General features: G+C 39.9%; 4 protein-coding genes across 7 annotated transcripts in view; 2 read left to right on the forward strand and 2 right to left on the reverse strand.

The window, feature by feature from the left end:
* Nucleotides 1-2,879, forward strand: LOC116432209 (lymphokine-activated killer T-cell-originated protein kinase). Its single transcript, XM_031988748.1, has 6 exons — nucleotides 1-248; nucleotides 384-629; nucleotides 698-991; nucleotides 1,065-1,292; nucleotides 1,354-1,505; nucleotides 2,859-2,879. The coding sequence occupies exons 1-6, from the start codon at nucleotides 128-130 to the stop codon at nucleotides 2,862-2,864; spliced, it is 1,047 nt and encodes a 348-aa protein (XP_031844608.1). The 5' UTR covers nucleotides 1-127; the 3' UTR covers nucleotides 2,865-2,879.
* Nucleotides 1,498-9,202, reverse strand: LOC116432214 (syntaxin-1A). The gene is made up of 10 exons (XM_031988765.2): nucleotides 8,723-9,202; nucleotides 8,388-8,651; nucleotides 7,607-7,702; nucleotides 7,416-7,509; nucleotides 7,282-7,356; nucleotides 2,300-2,497; nucleotides 2,158-2,231; nucleotides 1,962-2,099; nucleotides 1,789-1,899; nucleotides 1,498-1,714 (listed from the first exon to the last, which is right to left on the reverse strand). Exons 2-10 carry the CDS (start codon nucleotides 8,418-8,420, stop codon nucleotides 1,643-1,645), a joined length of 891 nt encoding a protein of 296 aa, XP_031844625.1. The 5' UTR covers nucleotides 8,421-8,651; nucleotides 8,723-9,202; the 3' UTR covers nucleotides 1,498-1,642.
* Nucleotides 2,887-9,561, forward strand: LOC116432204 (condensin-2 complex subunit D3). 2 transcript variants are annotated; one of them, XM_031988738.2, is made up of 3 exons: nucleotides 3,551-3,691; nucleotides 3,802-6,732; nucleotides 6,798-9,561. In XM_031988738.2, exons 2-3 carry the CDS (start codon nucleotides 3,812-3,814, stop codon nucleotides 7,192-7,194), a joined length of 3,318 nt encoding a protein of 1,105 aa, XP_031844598.1. In that variant the 5' UTR covers nucleotides 3,551-3,691; nucleotides 3,802-3,811; the 3' UTR covers nucleotides 7,195-9,561. The 2 variants fall into 2 exon arrangements, with proteins under 2 accessions (XP_031844597.1, XP_031844598.1); XM_031988737.2 differs by having other exon boundaries at nucleotides 2,887-6,732.
* Nucleotides 9,395-27,554, reverse strand: part of LOC116432212 (uncharacterized) — a 22,253-nt gene continuing 4,093 nt past the window's right edge. For 2 of the 3 annotated variants that reach the window (XM_031988763.2, XM_031988762.2), the window contains 7 exons: nucleotides 25,905-26,015; nucleotides 23,688-23,786; nucleotides 15,015-15,113; nucleotides 14,207-14,305; nucleotides 10,999-11,196; nucleotides 10,790-10,885; nucleotides 9,395-10,599 (listed from right to left, as the gene is read on the reverse strand). In XM_031988763.2, coding sequence (XP_031844623.1) covers nucleotides 10,402-10,599; nucleotides 10,790-10,885; nucleotides 10,999-11,196; nucleotides 14,207-14,305; nucleotides 15,015-15,113; nucleotides 23,688-23,786; nucleotides 25,905-26,015 — 900 coding nt within the window. In that variant the 3' untranslated portion in view covers nucleotides 9,395-10,401. The remainder of the gene's footprint in view (nucleotides 10,600-10,789; nucleotides 10,886-10,998; nucleotides 11,197-14,206; nucleotides 14,306-15,014; nucleotides 15,114-23,687; nucleotides 23,787-25,904; nucleotides 26,016-27,554) is intronic. The other variant, XM_031988764.2, reaches the window with a different exon arrangement.

Here is a 27,554-nt window from a genome sequence, read left to right on the forward strand (position 1 = left end):
ATTTTGTGCACGTTGGGTTGGCACTACTTATGCGTCCTGCGTCGAGGAAATTTGAAATTTAACGGACGGAAAGTGTTGTAGCTGCATTGACGTGAGAGTGAATCGTCTCGATAATAATATAAATAAAATGGCTGAGTTTAAGACGCCGTCGAAGAGGTACAAGAGCAGATTGCAGGACAATTTAGAAATACAAACTCCTATTAAGATACCAGCCTCGCCGTTTTTAGAACAGATAGGTTATGGAACCGGTAATACTATTTACTATAATGATATAATTATATTTGTATTACTATGAATTATTTTATAAAGTAATTCTTTGATATAATATTATTTAATATCATATTTTCTATAAACATAATATCAGCAAATAAATGTGTTGTCAGGTGTCAGCGTGTTTTCCTTGGAACGATCGCCGAAAGTCGGGTTCGCTCGATCACCATGGGCAATAAAGAAAAGGAACCATAACGTTAAACATGCAGAAGAGTACAATGAACGCATTCGATTCGAAGCAGAGGTACTTCGTAAGCTGAATCATCCAAATATTGTAGGTTTCCGAGCATTGACTGAAGTTTCAAATGATGGACAAATTGATCCTTGCCTTGCAATGGAGAAATTGGATGCTTCTTTAAGTATAAAAAAACATTCACTACTTAATTGTATGAATTATTGAGCAATTGAAACAGTTGTATATTTTTAGGTGATAAGATAGAAGAAAAACTTTGTAGTGATGACGATCCATTTCCGGCAAAAGTTATTTTGAAAATAACATATGAAATTATGAAAGGATTAAAATACTTGCATCATACTGCTTATATTTTGCATGGTGATATAAAAAGTCATAATGTATTGGTTTCTGAAGATTACAATAGAGTTAAGCTTTGCGATTTTGGGGTATCTGTACCACTTACAAAATCATTAAAAATGGATATATCAAAAGGGGACTTTGCATACATTGGAACAGAGTGCTGGAGCGCGCCTGAAATAATACATGGTTGTATTTTGATTAGTATCTAAATGACCATTTAGATAACTGCAGTCTATTAAATGGAAATTTTATTTCTCAGGAGATGGACCTGTTACAAATGCAGCAGACATTTGGGCAAGTGGCTTAGTTATGTGGGAAATGATAGCTTTGTCAACACCTCATCTAGAGACAGTGGAAAAAGATGCCAGTTCTTTTGATGATTCATTTACAGAAACAGACATGCAAGATGTTACAAGAAATAGGAGACATGATGAGAGCATGAATGACAGTGTTGTCTTCCTGGAAGAAATAATTCATGCCAAATATGGTAAGTATTTCTATAGTGGTATTTTTAAAAGTTAGTACATTAAGTATATTAATAATCACAGGTACACGCCCACCATTACCTGCCATTCAACTAGGGAAGGAATATGACAGTGTCCTTGAGTTATTTTTTGTTTGCACTACCATGGACTATAAACATAGACCAAGTGCAATAGGTCTTGTTAGATACTTCGAAAATTATGTATACAAAAACAAGGTATGATAAAAGAAAAGGTTTAACAATTGTTATAAGTATTACATATTAACAGGATGGATAAACTATATAGTGATAGGAAAAATACCTTTATTTTTCTAATGATATTAAAATGGCCATATTTTTTACTTTTACACTATTTACAAAAGCAAAAATAGTAGTAAGAGAAAAATAATTATAGCACAGACGATAAAACCGATTTTAACCTTTCTCTGAAAAAAATATTTTGTATTTAATTATATAATTATGTTTTTATTATGTATCCGTTGATATATAATATTAATACCTTTCTATATCTGTGACTTCGTTTCTCTGCTTTTTTGAGGTCTGTGCGACCAGTGTCAACATTGTTTGCAGTTTTACCAGCAAAATATTCTACACTATTTACCTGTTCACCCTGTTAAAAAAAAGTTGAAGTTTGAATTTTGTTTACTTGAAAGTTACTTACATTATACTTACCTGTTTTTCAATCAGGAACGCCATTTCAGTAAATATATCTCTTACTTCTGCAATGGATTTTTCTAGTTTCACTATATCATTGTGTCTGCTTTGTATGTCTGACAATTGTTGTCTAGCAATTTTACTATCCTCTAAAATCTATCAGTCAAGGAGATTATATCTGCTTAATCTGAATAAATGTAATAATAACACTTACATTATCGACAAACAAACTATTTTCTTGAGAGTCGAGTAAATTATCCAATTCCTCACTTGTGATATGCCTTCTGACTAGAAGTTTAAGGAAACTGGTATGAATATATTTAAATGACAACAATTCGGAATATTTAGAAACGTACTTAACGACTTTTGTTGTTGTAATAGTAAACGGCATTTTTCGTGGTATCTCAACATAGACATATTGTATTCTTCCATAATATCTGAGAATAGTCTTATCATTGTTGTGTATTGCAATGCTTTAATTCGTAAATGCGCGGGACCCTCTATGATACTTGACAAAGATAAATCATCAATTGGAGCAATTTCTTTTCCCATTTCTGTAAAAACGTATTGTAATATTCATTTTAGTTTTGTGTACAAATCCTACATGTACTTTCAATGTAGCTTATAACGTGTAATTCAAAATTAACATTTCTAATTAAGATAAGGTAGTGTTTATTTTTTAGACCACTCAATTTCCATCATTCCACGTGACCTGACGCTCTGAACGTAAAATAGTTTTGCCCGCCTAAAATCTAGCCAATTCTATCGACATATTTTCTGCATAATATACTTTGAATATGTAATATACTTGTAACTCTGAGTACAACATCGGTTGTGATAACATATAAATTATTACTGTGATTTTTATCAGCGTGTGTATGAAAATACGATGCGAAAATGCACGCTTGTTTACAGAGTTAAAAATGTTGCATATTGCGGAGAATGTAATTGGTCAGTAAGTTTCCCGCTTTCGCATGGACGCCAGAGTCGTTTATAGGACTTTACATATTATGAACGAAATGTTCCGTGATAAACATCGTGTAAAGATTTCTGTTCATGCACACTACAACGGAATTATAAAATCATTATCGATACGTACTCAGAAAATGATAACCTGAGGCCACAAGTTTTTCTTTATCGAATGATAAGTTAAGGTTATATTTACATTTACAAGATATATTTGAAAGAAATTGATAATAATTGTAGCTTTCGTTTTAAAATGATTTAAACCAAGAGCAGTTGTTACTATGGAGTCTTTAAAAATATTTGACGATTTTAAATTCAGTGATCTCAACGAAGACTGGATTCAATCCATTTGGGATACAGAATTTATGATTTACAATGAACCACCTGATGAGTACCTCATGTTCTTAGAAAGTGAAGATATAAGACTGCTTCTGCATGAGACCTGCATAATTGTAAAGTCATGGCTAGCTATAGGTAAGGATCAGAATGATACTGAACAGTGTTCGGAAATCTCTTGGAACACATTGATCATAATGGATATAAAGGTGCGTGCTTTATTAGCTGTATTGGGTTATATAATAAACAGCGGCCAAAGTAAAGAAGCTGATGATGATTCCAAACAATCTTGTCTTTATGCTACCAATTTATATTTTATACTTTTGGCTATTCCCGGTAGTAGTGCTTTTAATGTATTCCACCCAAATTTATATCAACATGCTATCGAGACGCTGAAAAGGAACTCTGTCCAACTGCAACCTCTTGTCAAGAAGCGTACTAAACCAGTGAGTTTAGATGATTTTAATATAACGGACGAGTCAATAAATGACAATGTCATTCTTTTACCTAATGAAAAAGAAACATTAACGAAAAATTTAAATATAATTATTTGTAGTTTGATTACAATGATAAGGTCATTCTGGTTTAAAGACCATATGCAATCATTAGACACTACTATTCATGGGTTACTTGAGGTAACAAAAGTAGAAAGTGATTGTATGGATACTAATTTTTTCAATGGGCAAAATGGTACTGTGGAAGTATCATTAGTAAGAAATGCTTACGCAGCATTACAAGAACTGTGTGATAGCAAGCATGGTCCCATTAAAGTTACTATTACAATCATAGCGAAGTATGCATTACCTCGTTTATTGTGTAATTCCATGGATACACATGCAAAATTTATTACAAATGTACGTGAACGTACTATAAATTTTTTAAAAGTTTTACTGCATGACCATCTGAGAGATGCGAAAGTTGCAATTATTACATTAATACAGCATCTAATGCTAAAGTGTCCAGATAGACTCGAACCTCGTCAGAAGCAAGCTTGTATACTAATGAAACTTTTTGGAATATGTAATCAAAGCATTATTCTTGAAGCCTTTAAAAATGTAATACTACTATCACATCATAACAAAATACCCTACAGAGTATTTGCTCAAGAAATAATTGGTAAATTATTGGTCAATTCTTTTTTGATGGACTATGACATAAGTGATAGTTTGAAACAAACAACAAGAAGAGTCTTGCTTGCTGTTGTATTAAGTAGATGCATGGATTGTTCAAGTATGGTGAGAGGGAAAGCTATGGCAATAATCGCAGAATTTACAGAGTTTAATGTGGAGGTGGATAAGCTAATATTTAAAACAATTTTTGAAGGATCCGAACCCGATAAAAAGTTTCTTATATTTGACGACATAAAAGAAGCTTTATCTGAAAATACTGATCTGCTACCCGGTTCAAATACTTTATTATCTATGCTAACAGAAAGAATAGAGGATGAAAGAGCAATGATAAGACGGAGCACGTTACAGATTTTAAAAAATTTAATCTTATTATTTCCAACACTGATGAATGAGGTAGTACCTGCAATTAGCCGTCGTTGTAGAGATCCAACGTTAACGGTGCGTCGATACGCTATACAAATTCTCTCTCAACTTTTAGAGAAGTTCCCAGACAATTCACAACTTTTAGATGAATGGGTGCAAACTGTTATACCGCAAATATTCGATGTTGAGATTAAAGTGCAAGAGAAGGTGCTAGATTATTTACAAGAGTTACTGTTAAATAGAATAATTTCTTCTAAAAGTACTAATAACGTAGCTAACAGTTTACCATGGAAAATTTTAAATACGTTAACTAACTTGAAAATGCGACGACATTTATCGAAAGCTTGTAACTTATGGGTGAAGAATGGTACTATCACTAATTCTGTGGTAAAGAATATACAGACTCATATTGGTACGACTAATAACGTAGGAGCTTGGATATTCCTAGCTGCACTAGCTGAAAATACTCAGCTACCGAATATGAGTAAATATATCACAAATTATAAGGATATCTTTGAAGAGAACAGTTTCTATACCAGTTTAGTCTTGCAGGTTTTAAAATATTCTTGGAAGTCCTTGGATAATAAAGTTTTGGAGGACCTGTATCTTTACCTGTATCAATGTCTACAGCAATTTAAAATTAATTTTGGTTTGATCAGTAGTTGCTTGGATATTATACACAATATTGTACAGTTTTTAAATCCTGACAAAGGTAACAACCTACTGGAGATCAACGTACAGAACTTAATCAAACTGTCGGAGGCAGAAATCACCAAAATTTTTAAGAATGAAAATCAGGCCATAGAAGCGGCACCTCACTATTTAAAAGCTATGTTCACATTAGGACATTCTACACTTTTATCCACTTGTAAAATTTCACCGTTAACATTACGAATTCTGCAAGGTATTTTATTAGAGTGGGAGGCACTGCCAGAAGCTATAAAGGAAATACAGGAATTACAAGCGTCAGCAGTCGTAATTCTTGGTCAACAAGCGATGAGAGATCGTGAGATCGCGAAAGAAGTAGTTCCAATATTTGGTAAATTAATGAGGCAAGAAACGAACTTGAGTTCGGTTTTTCAAATTGCAGTGAAAATAAACACTGCGAAAGCTATGGGTGATATCTGTGTTAGATTCACCGCATTGGTTGAACCATATCTGTCCGATATGTGTGTTAGTATGAAGGATTCCAGTCCACAAGTCAGGGAAGCCATCATGGTAATATTTATTCAACTTCTTCTTGAAGATTATATCAAGATTAAGGGTCCATTCTTTTTTCATATATTGACAATGTTATCGGATCCAGATAATATGATACGGGAACTGACTACCTTTCTCATAGAAGAAAGGTTACTGACAAAAAACAAGACTTTAATATCACAACAATTTTTACAAAGCATATATCATTATAATAATTATAAATCGCAACAAAAAATTTATAATCAAAGGATGCGTGAGAAAGAAAGAAATGCATTAATGCTTCCTGGAAAAAGGAATGAAGATAAACGAAGAACTATATACGATTTCATGTTGGATCATTTGGATCCTCCAGGGAAGATAAAGATACTTGTAAAAATAACTAGTCAGATACTCGGTGGAACATGCGCTAATTCAATTGATGTTAAAAAAGAGGAAGGAGCATATGTCTTAAAGGATGCACTGTACGTGATTAGTAACGAGCGTTTGAAACCATCATCTCTTAACAAACAGAGTGACGATGATCAACTAGAATCTGAAGAATCTGTAGCTCCAGCGATGACACCTGCTGCTAGTGCAATAACTATTATTATTGAAGGAATAAAAAAGCATGGCTTAGAAGTTCTATTACCTGTATTAGTAAAGCTAAAGAAGAAATTATCCTCTTTAAAGTCTCCGTTAGAGAATGAGGTGAAAAGACTTTTAGTTAAAATTTATTCAGAGTATAACAAAGATCAATTATCTAATATATTAAACGAATATCCAAACTTGGAGAAGGAAGTGGATCAATTCAAAAGGTAAGTACCTAAATGTTTAATAACATGCACATTAATGATTGCTAATTAATTATATTCCATTCTAGGCAACTAGGAGAAATTGGTTGTGACGATGAAAGCTCCAGTGAAGAAGAAAATGCACCATGTGATACAAATAATCAGATTAGTCCTTCCAAGATGTCAGATATAAAAAGTTGTGACTTATATCCTACAATTCTATTGGAGCGTGTCTCTATCTCTCAACTTTCGAGTATGAATAGTAATTCTTTGGATACTTGGAATCCCGTTACGTCAACGCCAATTCCACAACAGCATTCACCCTCGGAGCCTGGCCCTAGTACCAGTACACCAAGATCATCGAGATGCTTTGAGTTCGAATTCGACAGTGCTACTAACATATCAAAGGCCAGAAAGATAGATGTGCAACGTAAACTGGTAGAGAGAAACATTTGTCAAATTCAAGATGATAGTGAGTCTGATTAGGATAGATAAAACAAATAGCTTTTATTTCTTTACTTTTATTTAAGCTGCAATTTATAGGTAAAATGGAAAAGAAAAAAAATTACCTACCTCTTAACTTTCGTTGTATAAGAAACGACGTTTGCGTAATGCTATACGTGCGAACTTCCAGTTCTTTTTGTATGTCTGAAACACGCGGACGATTAGCTAGGAGATAAGTACAACATTTGGTATTTGTTTCTTACCTTTATTCGTGTGCGACAACACATTATTATATAAATCCTTTACAATAGACGTGTTCTCGCTAATAAGCTGAATGAATCCACGAATTTCTTCGACCTGTATTAATATGATTTATATGTCTACTGCCAATACAAGAGTCTGTGATATTTGAACGGTGACTTAATTATACGCATGTATCTATGTGAATACGTACTTCATCCAATACTTCCTTGAGTTTCTTATTCTGGGATATTTGGATGTGTACATCTTGTATAAATCTTTTACCAAATGTAGTGCTGTTAGTTTGACACTAAACAAACAAAAATTAAGGGGCGTGTTATAAAGAGTTTATCTGTTTTTTTCATAAAAAGAATTATGCGTTTAGAACAGTATTCGAAAAATGAGAAATTGAGTTCCCCAAAGAAAATTCTTTTCTTTTCTACAATTAATTTTATGGTGTACCCTAGTAATCTATTATATCGCACAGAAGATAAAGTTCCGTTGAAATCTCTTTAATAAGTGTTGATTTACAGAAGATACTGTTTTCGCAAATTTCTTTAAAAGAAAATAATCTATGCTTACTGTTTTGAACAGCGATCATTTATGTTTCAAAGAAAAATGACTTTCGAAGTTGATAATCAACAACTTTAGTTGCTTTAAGTTTTTGACGAAGTATTTTTAACAGATAACAAATGAAAAGCTTATTTTCAAAGAAATTATCGTTCGTTACTCAATTGATGTTTTATTTCTGTTAATATCGATTCAATTTTGATTTGCGAAGTTTAAGCATTTCAATCCGTGCACGTAGGTAGGATCTTACTAAAACAAATATAATGGTGAACGAAGCTAAGCGGTGCCTTTGAAATGAATGGTGTGTCTCAGAGTGTTAACTCGAATGATTTTCGTTTGGCGTACGCTCTCCGATAATGTTAATTACACCGTGTATAAACGAAAACTGTCACGCTCGAGATTCTGTTGAACAATGCAATACTAACGGCATGTAATTCCGGCATTCGATCACGAACCATGATGATAGTCGTCGACAATCAGCGTGTCACTGATACTTCTTTGTATCTGGATCACGAAGTATGTGTTCTGTTATCTACCTTATCAGTGCAGAAGTGATAATTGATAAAATTCGTCGTGGCGTTGACATTGTAAACTTCTAATTGATACCGTTCAATTCGTGAAGAGTGGCAGAACCGTTTGACACACTTCCCAGCAAAACTGTATTACTTTAACCAGAAGATGCTTTGCATCTGCAAATGGAAATAGGAAATAGGCACTTAGCAGCTGGGTTACAAGGACGTGTTTAACATGAATTATACACCTTTGACTTGTTCTCTCAGCCTTTCTTCAAGTTACCACCGGCGATGCGTGTCCTTCTTTTTCTTTCTGTTAAAGACACAATTTCTTTTTTCCCTAACGTTTTTTATATCTTGACATGAGTGGTGTTTTTCTGTGAACATTAGTATGGGTAGAACATGTATACATATATATGTAAATTAATGCAGACTAACGATATTACTCATAAATCAATGAGTATGGAATTAGAAGTTGGAAAACAATTCTGCAATTTACGTTTTGGACCAGAGAGAACTTTTAAAATTGTTTTTTGTGTCTGTATGTAATGAAATATACATAGTATTTATTATTGCCAATAAGCTGTTGTTTATAGCACTAAATATATATATATTTAGGCACATTTTCTTATTTAATTATAATTTCACGGTTCGACGTACAGTTGAAATTGAAAGTTCGATCAGTAATATTTGACTCATTCTGTGATATCAGACAAAGCAGAAATATTCGATATTTATGTATAAAGTACATATAATTATATGCGTTATCGCGTGTTCCGCACTGTAAATAATTTACTAGCTTGTAAAGCTTCCTTAATTGATAAGTCGATATGCATATATGTACATTTCTATATAAAAGGACATGAATACTTTGGGAAAACAGTAAAGGTATTTATTATATTATACATTAACACCAAACAAACAAGTTATAAAATATCTGATTTAACGTTACATTCAAATAAAACGTTTGAATATCTTATATATCTATATATGATGATAGTACGAGAACGAAAAAAAACTCACTTTCCGTTGTTTCTTTACGTTTCGCGTGTGCGTTAACAATATTATATAAATAAACAAGAAGAAATAGATATTGAACTATTAAATTCGTTAATTTTACATACTCCAAGGCAAATCAATCAGTCTTATATAATTCTTAATTAGAACAGAAACGATTGCAACGTTTAATGGTATGCACTATGTATCTACGAAGGTTGTCGACGTTTTTCTTCTATAACCACCGGTTCGTTACTACTAAGAAAAATATATATATATATATATATATATGTTTCGCTCTACTGTAAAAACAACCTTGTTGCGTAACACGGTCCATTGAAAGAATGAATATTTCCAAAATTCATGTAAGAATATATGTATATATATATATATACAAGAGAATGCGTTCAAGATCTATTTTACATTACAAGAGTGGTACTTTTTATATGTCTAACTGTATATACATCGGATAAGTAGCTAACAATTTCAACTCTCAGCTGGTGGAATAGGAATATCATGATAAAACCGGGTCACCGTGGCCCCGTTATTAAGTTAAAAATATTTCAATTATTTCTCCGTTTCGCCCCGGTAAGGATTAAAATGACAAACGGGGTCATCGCGAGCCAGCCAAGAGTCAAGATAATGACAGAGCGTCTGGCCACGCTCACTGTACATACAGCGTGTCAGAAAGATCAACATCTCGGTTACACCTCGAATGCTGTAACGTTCACGAATTATAATAAGATTGCACTTCGTTTTATTTATAAATTATCGAATATAGTACATTCAACATGTGTAGATATATATCTGTATATATATATATATTACATTCTCTTTAGAAATACTGATCTCTCTTTCACTGGTCTATAGATTCCCCCCCTGTTACTCCTGCGAATGCAACGTCTACGTCACTGGACGGAGAGCCGCATTGCTAAGAGGTCCCCGTCCGTGCTCTAACTTTATCCTTCAGGTAATTGGCGACCTGCGTCTGCGAGTGTCTAACAGCTAACTGAAGTGGCGTCACACCCTCTTGGTTCAGCAGCAGAGGGTCCGCTCCTGCTCCCACCAGTTGCCTGGCCACCGTCATTTGTCCTGTTAAGGCTGCTGCGTGGAGCGCGCTTTCACCGTTCTAGAACATATCAAGCCGTTGCATAACCGAGATCCTTCGCTATTCACAAGTAGCCCGGTAACAGCTCGTCGATTATGCATCTCAACATAAGGTGCCTATGAAACCTTTATCAATTCTATCTCCTCCAGCCTCTCGGTAAACGTTAACGCGTCGTCGTATCGAATCGTTTGAAAACTGTCCTCGAACTTACAGGAAGGATGCCGAGCGATGGACGGTACTTAAGCAGTTCCCCGACGACGGCGGTGTGTCCCTTGTGAGCCGCCTTAAAAAGCGGTGTCGCTCCATCCTACAAAAGAAGCTGCAATTAATACTCCTGCACGCATCGCGATGGTCATTCTCTGTTCGGCCGATAACGGAATCAAGATTCCTGGCTGCTCCCTGATCATTGCCGAGACTTACGTGTCTGGTGGCATCGACCTTCGCGCCGGCTTTCAGGAGCCTTCTCACGACGTGATCGTGCCCCATTTGCGCTCCTATCCACAGAGGCGTGGCACCGTCAGTCCGCGCTGCGTCCGTCTTCGCCCCGTGCTCCAGGAGCACCTCCAGGATCCTCACGTGACCATTCTGGGCGGCGATGAAGAGGGCGGTGGCACCGTCCTGGCGAATCAAACGAACCTTCGTTAGAAAAATCCGACCAATGCGAAGTTAAATCAACTGTAACGTTAGGTTTACGGGCATTTATGCTTTAGTCCGTAGCCTCTAGAAACATTGGCATTCATTATACACCTTGGAAATTAGAGGCCTAAAAGCTGGCGATTAACATACATATTCATGTAACAGTATCAGTCGAAACAACATTTGCTAAACAATGTAAATCGAGCCTTAACACGTTGACCGTCATGATGGCCACCGAACCTGAGCGTTCAAACCGCTTGAAAGCAATTACAAGGACACCGATGTCGAATCAACGTATTTAGTAACATAAGTAACTGAGTAACGTAACTCGAGAGCTACGGTATCGAATCATTAACCCTCTATGAACATCATTTCGACGAAATGAGGTGTTCATATTTGGAAGACTGAGTCGCAAATGATTTAATTACTGCAGAGAGATCAGCACATAGTTTCCCTTTTTCTATTAATTAAGCAATTGATATAGAATCTTCATCCAAAGGGTTATTCATTCGTTCTAATGCCGTTTGCCTTTCTTACGGAGGAAAAGTCATTCGAAAATCTTTCTAGCGGTGAACGTGTTTCGCCGCAAATGGTCCTTCGACGTCGATAGACGGTGCGCCAAGGTGTCCGGCGAATTCCGTCGAACCGCCGATGGTCAACATGTTCGATCATGCACCGGTTGAGAAAAATCGCGTGACCGCGACGCGACTTTGTCGTGGCTAGATGGACAGGTTGATCGCCGTTATAGAATTTCTGCGGTTTGTAATGGATAGGTATTATGTCTCCTGGCCTGACACGGTTCGGGGAACACCGGGAACTCCGTGGAACGCGTCCCCGACCGCTCTGTCCGGGGGACATCGCCGATCGCCGGGCCGGTCGGATGGAAACGCGTCCAATAAAGGAAGGTGCACCGGGACGCGTCGCTTGACGAATGGGTTTTCGTCGACGCTCCGAGGCAAGGAACGGCCCAGTGAAAGTATGGGTTCCTGGCGACCGGACCCAGTCCGCGTCGCCCTGAACCGCTACTCCTTTCAGGGATACTCGACACACGCATCAGTACTTTCTCTCCTTTACCGTTGACTTAGCTGCACCGACTTGGAAGCTCTTTTTATCAGCTCGAGAATTTTGGGTGGACTGTTCGCCTGATGCGTTATCGGATCCTCTGTGAAGATAACTACAGCAGTGTTAGCACATTCGAGACCGGTGAGCTAGTAAATACGTCATTCGAACTACTACAGCTGAATACCGGTGACGTACTGCGTTATTTATAATTTTTTTGGAACAATGCCTGTAACGTGTTTCCGCGTTGTTTTATATGTATTAAAAGAATACCGGTTAACACTTAGCCAACCGAATGGGATCTCTCACTGTTCTTTTACCAACGCGTTTCCATTTTTCTTTAGCTTTTTTTTTGTTATCTAACAAGTCTTGAACTGGAGACGTCGTCTGCTGACGTTGGTAGTCAAAATAATATTTAGTATAGAGAAAAGTAAAAGTATATCTATCGTGGAAAAGCTTGCATTTCTTTATATATAGCATCAGGTGGCAGGACCAAGAAGATTGTCATGTTTAAAGTATATTGACACTAGAACTACCAAGCTCAAAATGTTCTGAAATTTCTCTAGAAACTAAATGCTACTGAGACTTCAATTGATTTGCAGTTTCTGTATTACTGAATCAATATCTCTACCTTCTCAGAGAAGCTTCCGTTATCTTCTCAATAACTGGAAAAAAAGGAATCTTGAATGGGTCGTTTTGACGGTAATTCTAGCGCCGACGTAGAAACTATTTCCGTCACGCGTCTATTTCACGTCAAAGCGTTAATCCTACTTAACCCCTGGCATCGTGTACTTCTTATATTCATACGCACTCGAATGTCAGTACTCCGGTGCTCAACTGTATACTTTGAGAAACTCTATGCAGCCGGGAATGTGTTAACAGACGGTAACCAGAATAGCGCCGATCAAACAACGCGCTTCTGGTTCCTCCGTAGATACGTACGGTGTACACTGACAATAAGTAAATGATACTATTCTTCGGCGACGCTCGAAGGACACCGCCGGGCGTGTTGGAACAGATGGAATGCCACAATGCGACAGGCGCGTTGCTCTCGCTGTCAATCAGCCGCGCGTATTGCCGTCACGGTGCGCGCGGACCGTCCCGCGACACACTTGCGATAACGCGGAACAAATTCGAAAGGAGCGTGCGTGCGCGACGCGGCTGTAAAATGTAAAATTCATGGGCCGCGCGCCGGTCTCGCGTGCACGCCGGACACGACGGGAATGTGACATTTAAATGCCGATTGCGCGCTGCTAATTATTCGGGGGTCGTGCGTGACCGGCATTCGGACCGGCCGCGCCGTTTCGACTTTTCGACCGAATTGTCGGGCCGCGCTCGCGGCTGATCGGCGAGCCGCTATAAAAAGAAACGTTACACGTCCTTTTAATTACAAACTCTGCTTTTTTACGAACGCGGGATCCGCTTTACCGTTACTTCTTTAGATATGCTTAACGCTAGAACCACCGAACGGGTTGAATTCAATTGAATGATTTCCATAGTTATTTAAATTAATCGATTCCGATCAACCGAATCCTTGCATAATTAATCAGAAGATTAACGTCAGAAGTTAAGTCAGAAACACGCAGAGTTACCGGAAGTGAAACTCGTTTCTATAAACTTGTAATTTATAATTCTATATCCTCGTTGCAAGTTGTCTATAGAAAAATTGTCGGCGCTCGGTGGTTCTAGTGTTAATAAACTTAATAACACCGGTTATCGGTGGTTCAAGCGGCACACGTGATACCGCGTGAATCCCTGCGCCAAGCGAGTGTTAAATCTTCCAAATCCTCCTCCATAATTCAGGGTCTTGCTAAAGTGAATCCTGAATGATCTTCATTAAGCACGCCGGTTAGCTGGCCCAAGTTGATTGCCATCTATTAAACGGACAATTAACACTGTGAAAACAAGACGAAAGTTAAAGATGCGGAACTACCTTCATGTGCGCGTTCGGATTGGCACCTCTCTCGATCAGGCCTTCCACCACGTCCAGGTGACCGCACTGGCACGCGACGAAAAGTGGGGTGCCGCCGTCCTGCAAATCGCGCCACAAAAATACCGTCTAGTTTTCGTCTTGCGGTTTGCCGATTTCATTTTCGATCGTCTGTTAGGCCCGATAGACACTACCGGTCACTCTCGATTCAACTAAATATTCTTCAGTTATCTAGAATGCATGTGTTCACACTACATGGTGTCGCGAAAGGAATGTTAGCACACTTTGTTGGCTGGTAAAACTCTGAATTTTAGTTTCTTTTAAAATTTCCTTTTATCGTGGTAACATTTTATCACGGCACCTTGTATAAATAATTCGATCTTACAAGCAGAGGGCCAGACAAAAATTTGTTTCTAAATGAAACCCTGTGGACGTTATGATATATCTAGAAATGAAAAGTCCTTATGGCTCTTTTGACAATGGTCCTCCTCGACTAAAATGAGTTTTAAATTTGTATGTTAAATCTCCATGCTTGGAATTCGGTTTTCTCCGTTTCCTTTGTTTCCTTTGAATAATCTCTAGATAACTTGTATTTTGTTATTGTAATATCATTTATCGTCTTATCACAGTAACGTAAACTTGAAGCTCATTTTCTTCGAAAACGGAGGACCATTGTTAAAAGAGGGTTTCATGTAGAAACAGATTTTTATGTCTGGCCTTCTTCTTGTCAGATGGATGTCGCTCTATGTTTGTTTAATTTAAAACATCGATCTTACGATCTGTAGCATTTATCGGGCCTTAGTCAACTTACTATGCTGCACGAGTCCACGGTAGCGCCGTGTTCCAGTAAAAGGCAGGCGATGTCCATGTAGCCGCCCTGGGCAGCGAAGAAGAGCGCCGTGGTGCCGGTCTGGAAGCAGAACGTGGCGATAAAGCGTCGAAACTCTCGGTAGAACACATGAAAAATTTTACGACCCGGACAGACATAAAGTTCGACGTTGCTTTATTGCCTCGGATTTCAACGCCGGGGAAACTGGGACAAACGAATTTGTCGTGCGGCCACGACCGCTTTCGGCCAATGCATCAGGAAACGCGCTGCTTAACCCTTTGCTGTTCTATGTTCAACTAGACACGACGTTCAATTAATTTGAATATAGTAGTAGCAAAAACACTTAACGGTAAATATATTAATTGCTTATAGTTCAATAATATGTAACTAGTTATATATTATTACTATGTAGAAGTTATATATTAATGAACTATAAGCAACTATAGGCAACTATAGGTAGAACTATAAGTAATATAACTAGCTATATATTATTACTATATAGCAATTATATATTATTGAACTATTAACAGTTAATATAATTACCGTTAAGTATATTTGCTACAGATTACACTCGACTTAACACTAGAACTACCAGATGAGTCAGACTGATCAATCCCTAATTTCTTCTGTTACAATTACTACAAAGACATCTTTAACAATCAATTAAAGAAGCTGATTGAATAACACCTGAAATACAAGTCAACCGAAATCTTAATAAATCCATACCCATAGCTTCTATATAAAGAAATTTCAAAAAGTTTCAGAGCTCGGTAGTTCTAGTACTAAAGAACACGGATGCGAATTCCAAAGTGAAAGAACTTGGACCGCAAAGGGTTAACGCTGGAATCACCTGACAAATCAAAACGGCCCCAAATAGTACATACTTTCATCGGAATCAAAAGACCGTTGCATTCGAAGATTCTAAACGCGTTGTAGATTTCTACTTTCACAATTTTCGAGAAGACTCCGAATCTTCAGCAACCCGAACGTGACGATCGGTACCGTTTCGATGTCGTGCGATTCGGATAACGAACATCGACTCGGAAGGAGCAAAAGAGCGCACCGTGAGATCTCCTCTAGGCAGCGCCTAAACGCGCAGTTTGTTCTACATTCTGTTTAAAACGAACGCATCTCGTACGAGCACGCCAATTAATTCCCATCGTCCAGGGGAGAAAGAGAGAGGGCGCAGCGACGGGGGGGCCGGGCGTCGTCGATTTATAATGAACTTGTTACTTCCTGCCGCAATCCGGTTTCCAGCGCACGCTATTTTAACGCGGTACAACAGGCTCGCGTGCCGCCCTCGCGGCTCGCGCTGCCTCGAAATTGTTAGAAACCGCTCGGCGAACTTTGGGAAATCGCCTCGACCGACCAGTTCGCGTAGCCGGAACCGAATCGGAGAGGGAGACGGCGGTGTCGATCGGTTCGAGTCACGGACAAGAGTGGGCCCCGAATAGAAATCCGCGAAACTCGATACGCGGCGACGATACGTAACGACCAAAAAGTGCAATCGAACCGGTCGAAAGTCTGCTCGGCGAACGAGGCCAAACAAGCGCCGCAACGGGCAGGCGGGCGGGATCAGTGTGTCACGAACGCCCACGCACGATTTTCGAACTGATATTGCTCGTCTACCGCCTGATGACTAGGATCGCGGGTCTAATTGCTCGGTTTTCGTCTTCCCTTGCGTTGTCTTCGGTGCTAACCTGTTACCAGGAGAACTACGAACCGAGGGTTCCAGTTCTCCTGTTTCGCAGTTATTGGTATTCGAAGGTGTTGACACTAGAACGAGCAGTAAACCGATTTTTAAACATTCTTTTATAGAAAGCATAGAAATTGATTAAGATGTCGGAAGAAGTATTTATTGCTTTCAATTACTATGAAAGAATAATTGAGGAATCATTAGCAGTCATCTGGTAGTTCTAGTGTTGATCTCTTAACTACCGTACGCCATTAAGGCGGCTCTCGCGTGTACCATCTTTTGGAACGGTGCGCCATTAGAGCGGCCCAATTCTTTCTCTGTTATTGATAGTCGTGCACATTATAATCTAATCTAACGTAATTGCACAGAAAAGTATATCAGCCTTAAATCGCAGTGATATTTATGGCATGCAGACCGCGGCAAACCTTGCCGCACCGAGGTATAGCTTCGCGACTAGCCCGGACGTAGCTAAAAGGTTAAATTGTTTGGAGAATAAATAGTTTCACTTGGATGCTATACTGATTACACGGAGAAACCGAGGAAAGTCTGATTGTTATAAGTTGTATACGGACTGCATATTGATCCTATTGAACCCTTACTACGGACAAAACGCATCGCGATAGACCCCTGTTAATAGGCCAGCTAGCCATCAATTGGCAGACCAGTCCAATCAGCAGCTCAACAGAAAATTATAACAAACTTTACGAGATTGCGAATGAAAAGCGCTTCAACAATATTGCGAATACAAGTTGAACGCGCTATTAACCCTTTGCGGACGAATATTCTTTGCGGTTTCCAACCTTTACGCTACTACGCCCCCTATCTTTTAACAGATATAATAATATAGACACGTTTCAAATAATAATATCTATAGCCTCAGTAAATAAATACAAATTATATATCGAATGTCTATACTGATCTCTTACTGTTTCACTAATTAAATAAATCATTTGTTTACAACATAGTATCCCAAACACGAAAGTTTGACCTCCTCGAAACGTCGACATTCGTCCTCAAAGGGTTAATACATGCGCAACGACCCGGTTTCTTCCAACGAGGCCCAGGAAGGCTAAAAGGTTGGACAACCCTGCGGCAAACGAACGATACCGTACCGTGCCGCGCGATCCGCGTTGCAGGCGGACCGCGGCGACGGGTTTCGCAAGCGTTCCCCGCGGATCCACGTGAGCCGTTGCACATGCCGCGCCGGTGGTTGCATATCACGGCAGACGTTGCCGTTGAAAACGCGCCGGGAACACGCGAACGCGACGCAACCCGGCTTGCTCCGCTTCGGCGACCTTGAAACGTAGAGACCACGTTGCCACGGAGGCTACAGCACGCCTCAGAACGCGTGGCCCCCGTTTCGGGGATGATTCGACCTAGCCTGAGGGGTTGGCAACCTTCTCTTCAGCGAAATGACATTTTTCTGTACGTTCGTTCGAATCGTTCAGAGTTCACACTGGTAGAAAACATTCAATTGCAATGATTTGAGAGCACATAGAATTATTTTGGTAAACTACCGCAAGGATAAGAGAGTATAAATAAAACATAATGAATTGACATTATTTTAGTTAACTAAGGTTGCCGACCTCTTATCTAGCTGATAAGGTTAACACCTGGGAAACATTCACAACGTCATTGGAACTGCGGATACTTGTCCAAATGCGGATTTTTATAAGCCAATTTATGGAGACGATATGATCCATGGAAACAATATGAGAATGAAGCGGTAGGTCAGTTAAACTGACTTTTGATAGCTTCTTCGTGAGAGCCACAAGTGTAGTTATTATTTCAATTGACTTGTATATGAATTTAGGTATTACTCAATCAGTTTCCGCAGTAATTTCTCAGACAAGCATCTGTGCGTTTTCAATCATTCTAAAAGAAGAAATCGGGAATGGGTCATTTTGACTCATCCGGTAGTTCTAGCATTAAAATCGAGTTTCGCAGTTGAACCGTTGCCCAGATGTTATGAAACGCACGCTACACGCTACGCAAAATACATGCTCGGCTATCTAGGCCGCGGTTTTTAGAAACTCTAGGGGTCTCCGCGGTTAATTGGCCGGCGTGAATCAATCCGCAATTAGCCCTTGCTCGCGACTTCGGCGACGGATCGCGAGAGAGAACTCGATGGAAAACGCAGCGACTTTTCTCAGAAGAAATTACTATCGATTTCATAGAATTTATAGTACTAACGTGAAGATTAACTTATAATTCATTCATTCGTATATTTACAATTATATTTATATCAACCCTTTGCGGACGAACATCGACATCTCGACGAGATGAAATGTTTAAATTTAGAAGACATGGATAAATTATCTAATTAGTCGAACACCAAGAGATCAGCACGTAGATTTTTTCTAGTAATTAAGTAACTGATATATAATTTAGCTTCATATGTTGAGCGTTTTGTATATTTCCAAGAATCCTCGTCCGCAAAGGTTTATCATTTATAATCGTAATTATATTCACAATGAATGAATTAATTTATATAAAATTTTACAGCGTTGAGTGAACACTGTTAAAAGCCAAACATATTCCTCTAAAATTCAGTAAGTTCATTTATTTATTTATTGCGCGTTTTCACTGGCGAGCGTGTCCGATCGGAATCACCGCAGAAAGCTCCGGCCGATCTGCGACCGAACGTTTCGCCGCGTATCGGGCGATCGTGTAAACAGAGCGCAAAAAGTTTCTAAAAATTAATCTCGCGAACTTTCGTTGCTGATTTCGAGGATCGCACACGCCCGATCTTCTCGTCGTCGGATAGAAATCCGATTGCCCGTTCGAGTAATCGGGCCGCGATCGGCCGCCGACAGACGCGAAAAGAACGATTCGCCGTTAATTGCGGCTCTCCCCGCGCGCGATCTCCATCTCGTCTACTTTTCATCGGTTGACTCTCTCCCCGACGTCGGTAATTGAGACTCCATTCGAGAATTCATTAAAACGAAACGGCGAAAGATCGGCCGATCGTGTCCGTCACCGACGGTACCGCGGACAACGCTAGAACCACCGAATCGATCAAGGAGGATCGAAATCTCGATAAACGTATTCTTATAATGGAGAACATATCTGAAAACATGAGAACTTATGTTATCCAGCGGATCTTGATGCAGTTATTAGTTACATGAAACATTTAATCGCTTTTATGACGTTTGTTGGGAAAATCGTTGTCTATCGTAATTTTTTCCATCTTCCTATTATTCTGTATATATTTCTAGAGATTTAACACTAGAACTACAAGATGGATCAAAATGACCCGTTCCTAAATTCTTCTTTTCCGATCATTGAAGAAATAGATTCTTTAAGAAATTTCGAAAGAGATTGTTTTAGCAATACGCAAACTAAGTTTCGAGTGATGGAAGTCTCGACAGATGCACTTTCGAGGTTTCTATAGAAGAATTTTGGAAAGTCAACTTGGCAGTTCTAGTGTTAAACTCTCCGTTTAATAAATTTGATTCTACATTACTACTACGTGAACCGCTAATAAAACTAATTCTGGAGCCCGTGCCGCGACGATTGTGCAACGGGTCCGACGATTTTCACAGATCCGGCGGTGTTGTTTGCGTAATTCGTGGCTCTCGTCGGGCGTCATCGCTTCGATTCGATCTCGGAAACCGGAAAGGAACCTGGTTCTTTTCACGGCGACCGCTAAGCTTTCGACTCGTTTACATACTCGGTCGCTAAAAATATAAAATCAAGATGAACAAACGCGCGAACACGTGGCTCTCGGGAATTTCGCGTGACGCGTTTCTCGCGTTGCTAGAAGAGCGATCGTTATCGGGGAATGTTTCCAGTGTTCTTCTGCGAATCAAAGCGTTTCATCGGAACCTACTATCGTCCGAGATACGAAAGGCATTGCCGCTTTCTGCGTTGACTGTCGCGGCGGTTACCGATACAGTAATTCCGGTTTAAATGGCTCGATCTCGTTTCAGGTCTAATTACCTATTCTTCTTATACCTATGTAGGTATTTGCTTTCGCAGATGTATTTCTTATTCTTAAGTGTCAATGATATTTACGATGTAATAGTTCTTTTTGGAAAAGTAGGCTGTACGTGTCCCACTTAGCCTAAGCGAATTGTCGTATTAAAATGTTTGACAGTGTAAATAGAGCATAGTAATTCTATTTTTCATTTAGTATTTGGTAATAGTATTTTCAGTATGTAGTACCTAGTATTTACTAATAGTATTTTCAGTATAATGTATCTATTATTTACTAATAGTATTTTCAGTATATAGTACCTAGTATTTACTAGTAGTATTTTCAGTATATAGTACCTAGTATTTGCTAATAGTATTTTGAGTGTATAGTACCTAGTATTTACTAATAGTATTTTCAGTACATAGCGTCTAGTATTCAGCATTTTGAATATATAGTACCTAATATTTACTAATACTATCTTAAATATATATCACCCAGTATTTAGTAACAGCATTATAAATATTTATCATTCAGCACTTAATAATAATATTTCTAATATTCAGTATCAGACCTTCCACCTACCACTATCCATTTATCTCCGCTACGAAAGAATACAACCGACGCACAATAGCCTCAACATCGTCGCGACAGTCAACGCGTCGAAGAATCCAGCGGCTCGGCGCGTTAAAAAACAAAGAAAGAGAAGGGAAACCCGTGGGCCGCTGATTCCAATGGGACCGATGATTCAATTAACGAATCCCGCGACTCTTAATGGAAGTCCCGGCCGGATGTCGCCAGAAAATCGTCTGCGGACATCGCGTACACGGATTTGCATACAATACCGCGGCTCGCGACGACACGGGACACCGAAGGGACGCCCCGGCTCGGCGATAAATCCTCGGAGCCACTTAAAAAGGTCTGCCCGTCCGCTTCCTGGTGCTCGATACCGAAGCTTTTCCTTTTGTTTGACCGGATGAAACCTCCTTAACACCATCCCATTCAAAATCACCCGTCCCCAATTTCATCTTTCTACAATTATTCAAAACATAAACGCTTCTCAAACGAAACTCCTGAAGAAATCAATCCAATACCATGTAAACTGAATTATAAATCAATTAGAATCCCCATAGAAACGATTCGACTGTGGTTCTCGTGTCAACCACCAAACGAACCGACTACCTTCTACTCAATACAAATTCCAATACACGGAGACAGAAACCGCGCTCGACGCCAACCGGTGAAAAACTCGCGTTTCCGCGAGCGCGCGTAGATCCGACGATTCGGTTATCGCCGCGGCGGCCGCCGCGCGATGGAGATCGCCCCGATAAATATAGAACGTTATCAGCCGGCCGTTTCCCCCGCGCCGGCCGCTCGTACTCTCGCGGATGAGAAACGTCGCGTCGCTGACTCGTCGGTTATGAATATTTAACAAAAAAACGGGGCGCCGAGATAATTGGCAGGCTTGAGTTACGATACAGCCGGACGGTTCACTCGTCTTTCGGTGGAAAGAAATTCCTCCGGAGGTTCGTAGATATACACGCAGCACTGGGAACGGCAAAAAGGAGTTGCTGGAGAGGTAGATAGTGAAAGGCGGCGGTGCATCCAGCTCGCTAAGGCCGCGATCGCAGCTTGGAAATTCTTTCGGGAACGCTTCGTGATTTAGGATCTTCGGCTTTACAGGATGATGGATGGTTACTGCGCGCGTTCACGGCCCGAAACAACTCGGTTTACAACAAAGGCGATTAGAACGTTACACCTAATGTCATGGATCTTTTGATAAGACGCTCTAGATAAGCGAACGAGAGAGTATACGCGTTCCTCGAGCTGCTTGGACCGCTCTTTTCGTTCGACGTCGGCTTGGTATTCACGTGTGCTCGGAGTATCGATCACCAACGCTGCAACTAACCGAGCGAAATCGAGTTTCTATTTTCCTATGGAAACTGTAAGAGTTTATTCAGATTTTTCGTCGGCTGTAGCTTGGGGATACTTGAATCGATCTATTCGAGAGTTTCGTTTTGATATTCGATTATGGTACTAACCCCTTAATATGTGAGTGGTTGTTTTTGCTGCAATTATTCGTAATACCGTGACTGTATCGTATATGAGTAGAGCGTTTTTCGAATGTCTTCCAGAAAATGATTAAAACGCTAACCCTCTGCACTCTATAGTGTTCACTGCGGTACTATTCACAGTACTAGATATTGTAATAAACAGATTTGAAGAGACTACCGCAAGATCATCGCTACATATGTAAATTCTGCCCTAGAAATGGAAATGAATCTACTATTAAAATGTATCTTTCAATTTCCGCTACGGGTTCTGTGATAAAAGTTTGACCTATTTTAATGTACCATAAATACTATAAAAACCTACGGTACTATAAATAGTTTGACCTTTGTTAACCCTTAACGGAAGTACTTCAAGTTGACTTAGCAAAAGACACCGTTCATTGTAAACATTACAACAATAACAACGATCGATATAATAAAATGATCTCTGCCATACGCGTCAAACGTCACGTCAATCATCAATGACTCACACTTCCGAATTACTTGAAAATAATTATAACAAGATACTCGACATCTAATCAAAATGCTCAATAACCTAAGTTGATAATAGTATAATGCAAAGATGGTAACACGAAACAGTGAATCATTGTTGCTACTTCTTAGCTAAACAGAATAACTATCCAGAAAACTGGTCATTTCCGTGGCACTTGATTTTAAGTTAAGGGTTGAACTGCATCGAATCAATATCCACAGTGAAAAACCAGCGTGCTTTCCGATCGCGAATCGCGAAAGGCAACGCTAATTGGTGTTTTCCAGTGGAACGAAGATTTCGCGTAGATAGCCTGGCAATTCCAGCGGGAATCGAGCCAATCCGCGACGTCCGCTCGGCGGTCGCGAAACTGCATTTCCGACGAGTGGGTAACGGGGTTGCAAGGACGCGCGGCGCGGCGCGGCGCGCGTGCTAACGCGGGATTCATTCATTCCCGGAGTTCATTCACGTGCCGGGTAGACCACGCGTGGCCAGGACTTACCAGCCTTCTGGCATTAGGATCCGCCCCTTGCTGGAGCAATTCGGTGACTGCCTCAATGTGCCCTCCGGCGGCGGCCAGTATTAAAGGAGTCGTCCCGTCCTGAAAGGAGGAAAGGGGTCAGAGAACCGAATCGATGCCCGATTTCGTTCGCGGGAGCCGGTCTATTTTTCCACCCCGAACTGTAATAAATTCGAACTGTTGCCAGGGATCTAGGCACCCTGGAGCGACCTAGCCTGCTGCCTTATAAAAAACAGACCTCCCTACGGAGCGTCATGAGTTTAATCGAATTTATCTTGATATCGGACGAGTGATTAAGAGTGTGCTCGTGTCTCGTTACGGAGAGATTTGGAAGACGATAGATATTGGATAATTACCTGTATTGTAGTCGTAGTTATAGGTATTAATGTAATCGAATGGACATCTGAGATTTGAATATCAATAAGATGATTGACGGTTACGCAAAGCATTACACGTAGTTGAGTCTATGATTCAATACTTTCATTGAATCGATTCATTCGGTGTCATCCAAATTAACTAGTACAGTTGTCGATCTGATTTGTTATGACCTATCTTTCTCAAATCTTTTCTAAGTTAATCTATTTCCTCTAATTGACCCATCGCATCGACTCCCAAATCGGAACACCACTCCGTCGCGCTCCTCCCTTTCATAATTTCGTCGGAATCACGTCATCGCCGCATCCGCGGTTTCCACGTAATGACGGGACAATTGTTGGGCGGGTCGCTCAATCGTCGCAATTACGCGGCGACGTGTATACAGTAGACGGGCTGCTTAACGGCGTGATTAATACGCGCCGCCGTTTCCGAGTCACCGGCGAGGCGCCGTTTCCCCTCTGAAAATACGGCGGGGTCGATCGAATCGCGAATTCGGAAATCATCGGCGGAGACGGTGTCCCGCGGGCCGGCGAAGTGGAGCGGCGCGACGCGTGCGTCCAGGGTGATCTAATGAACCACTTTCGCGGCGAGCGGCAACGTTACGCAGGCTACCCGTTCTTTCGGCCATTTGCATAACTAGTCGGCTGACCCTTGAGCAGATTGGCGCCTCGTTAACGCTACAACTGCCGGGCGTTTAATATGATTAATACGTTAGTCGCTTGATGGCCAATGCGATTAAGTCGATTTTTTGGTATTTCTTAATTGTCTATTTTAATGGAACTAATATTCTCTGTGGTTACTCGAGGATTTATTTGTTTCTTCGGAAGATCCTTTTATAGTTTTAGAATGTGTTGCAAATAAAATATTGATTCTTACAATTTTTATTTCTTGGAATAAACCGCATTGGCTTTGAGTGATACATGTCCTTAACACTAGAACTACCGAGTATTTATTAAGATTGATATACAATAGCTATGAAAATTATAGCATAGATTATTTTCAGCTTCTTCAGACGTTCACTATAGTATTCAAGTGGAGCTATTTATTCTCAAGGTCATTCCGAGTGTCTAATGCCTTTAAGATATCAATCATTGCGAAACAAGGGAACCGAAAACAGTCATTTTCGGTACGGTAGTTCTAGTGTTAACAAGGATCTGTCGTAACCGATCATCACCAGGGACATGTGTCTTTCTAGTTCACATAGTTTCTCATATTAAAATATGAGAAATTAGGAAATGTAACCAACAGAAGACTAAGTGAAAAAGATAATGGCTAAACTGAGGAATTAGGATGATCAGTTTCCGAGAGATCTTCTACCAATACTTGGGTAGCTGGTAGCAGAGACACTAACTAGTATCAGTACATAACCGTATCAACGAATAACAAACTAGAAAAATATGAGAAATTAGGAAATGAAACCAACAGAAAACCGAGTGAAAACGATGCAAGCTAATTGATCATCTTGATTCCCAGTCTAGCCATCGAGAGATCCCCAGCAGTAATTGGGCAGCTAATAGAAGAGTCACCGACTGGTTACCGCTCACGGGCAAGTGTCAGGTCCGAATACCATCAAGTATTTTAAGCGCAGAGTAGCGTCTAAGACTGATAAGTTGTTTGCCAGAGGTAAACAAGTGAGGCACCAGGCATCCGAATACTCTATCTACCATTCTATCCGTATCACGCTCTAATAAGAGTCGGGTAGCCGGGAGGCGCTTGAACATTCAAAAGATATGCAAGCTTGAGTTTTCACCGGGCACCAAGAAGCATACTGGAAGTCTCTTGTTAAGTCCCGAGCGCGATAGAGGATGCCGATCGATTTTATACCTTGTCCTTGCAGTCGACGTGGACCCGCCCGGAATCCAGGAGGACCCGCAGACGTTTGGCGTCGCCGCGCGCTGCCGCCAAGTGCAACTCCACGTCCCACGGAGACTCTTTCTGCAAAAGATACAGAGCGAACGTGAACGGGTAGCCAAGCACGCGTTGATTACACTGATCAACGAAATTTAACTGTCCCCTCGTCGCAGAAGGTTTCAAATTTACTATCCACTTTCGCTGCTGAACTCGTGTATTTTACTATCGACAACTTGGACGCGAGACAATTTTCTATTCTATTCCAAGTGGAAGCTTCATTTGACGATAATACATTGATAAGTTTGCTTTGGTCCGTAATAAGCAACGTTGATTGCCGTTAAATTGAGAAATCTTGTCTCAATTGTACGGCAAGGGGTTGATGAGTGATCTTAATAGTGTCTCATGCTGAATTCATTTTCAGCTGTACACGCAATTTCTTCCGACCAAAGCAATTTAACGAACACGTTTAACCTCTTGCGTTGGAAAGACGTGTCACGCACGAGACGTTTTCGTTACCAAACCGTCAATGACGTTATAAGCATCGAAAGTCTTGTTGCAACATATTAGACTGGAATGAAATAGGTAGCAACAAGATTCTTCGCGCAAAAGTTTACTGAATTTCTGAACTGATTTCCAGGAATACACAGGCTGTTTTCCACGTTCCTTGTTTCTGCTTTTCCCAGTCCGCGGGCATTCGTACGCGACCTATCGACTAAGCAATCATCATCGGGAAAGGTGGGCGAATCGTGTGCGTCCGACTGCAACTGAGATCGTTCCAGCGGAATTGCCTTGCCGATTTCACAATTTCACCCGTCCGCGCGTATTTTTCAGTTCTCTTCGTTAACCGCGGGCTATCGAATAATCCTCGAACGTGCGGGGTCACTGGGAACAATCGAAAATATAGGTATTTGGCAGTGTAAACGAGATCGAGCCATCTCGCCGGGAATTAGCCTAAATCCGAAACGCGCGTTCCTCTCCGTTGAAGATTTTTCTCGCGCGTCTAACAAGACGCAACGAACTGAAACTTGTCCGTCGATTTTGAGATAAGTCCTCGACCACTGTCCTCTTATCGAAAGGCTCCCTCGATCCAGATGTTTTACAACTGATATGCCTACCCTTTAAGCGAGCTGGGTGTACGAATGGTAACATCCCTGAGATTGTTCAGCCGCCTTCTTTTAAAAATAATCCGTTGCCGACGCGTTTTCGGTGGAATCGACACAATGAACAACGTTTCCGCGGCGGAAGATCAGTTTCTCGGAGTTCTTGAAGAGAATGAGCTGATTTCAACTAACAACGAAATATTTGCTAATAATGAATGTAATAAGATAATCAAAATACAGTGATGACTATTCAGAGTCAATTATATAAACAATGTAACTCGAACAACTAGTAACATCAATAATCCATAATCACTACAAGCAACATAATTATTAACACTATAACTACTATCAGTCGAAATAACTTTTTTTTAGCAATTATTGATACCGTCAAAGCATTGAATATTCGAAATGATTTTGAAAATAGTTTCACTTGAATACTATGATAAATCTCTGAAGAAATTGACAATACAATTTTCATAATTACATATCAATCGTATTAAATGTTTTATAGTTTCAGCGTCAA

Source organism: Nomia melanderi, chromosome 11 (genome assembly GCF_051020985.1).
Source record: "Nomia melanderi isolate GNS246 chromosome 11, iyNomMela1, whole genome shotgun sequence".
NCBI classification, from domain to species: Eukaryota; Metazoa; Arthropoda; class Insecta; order Hymenoptera; family Halictidae; genus Nomia; species Nomia melanderi.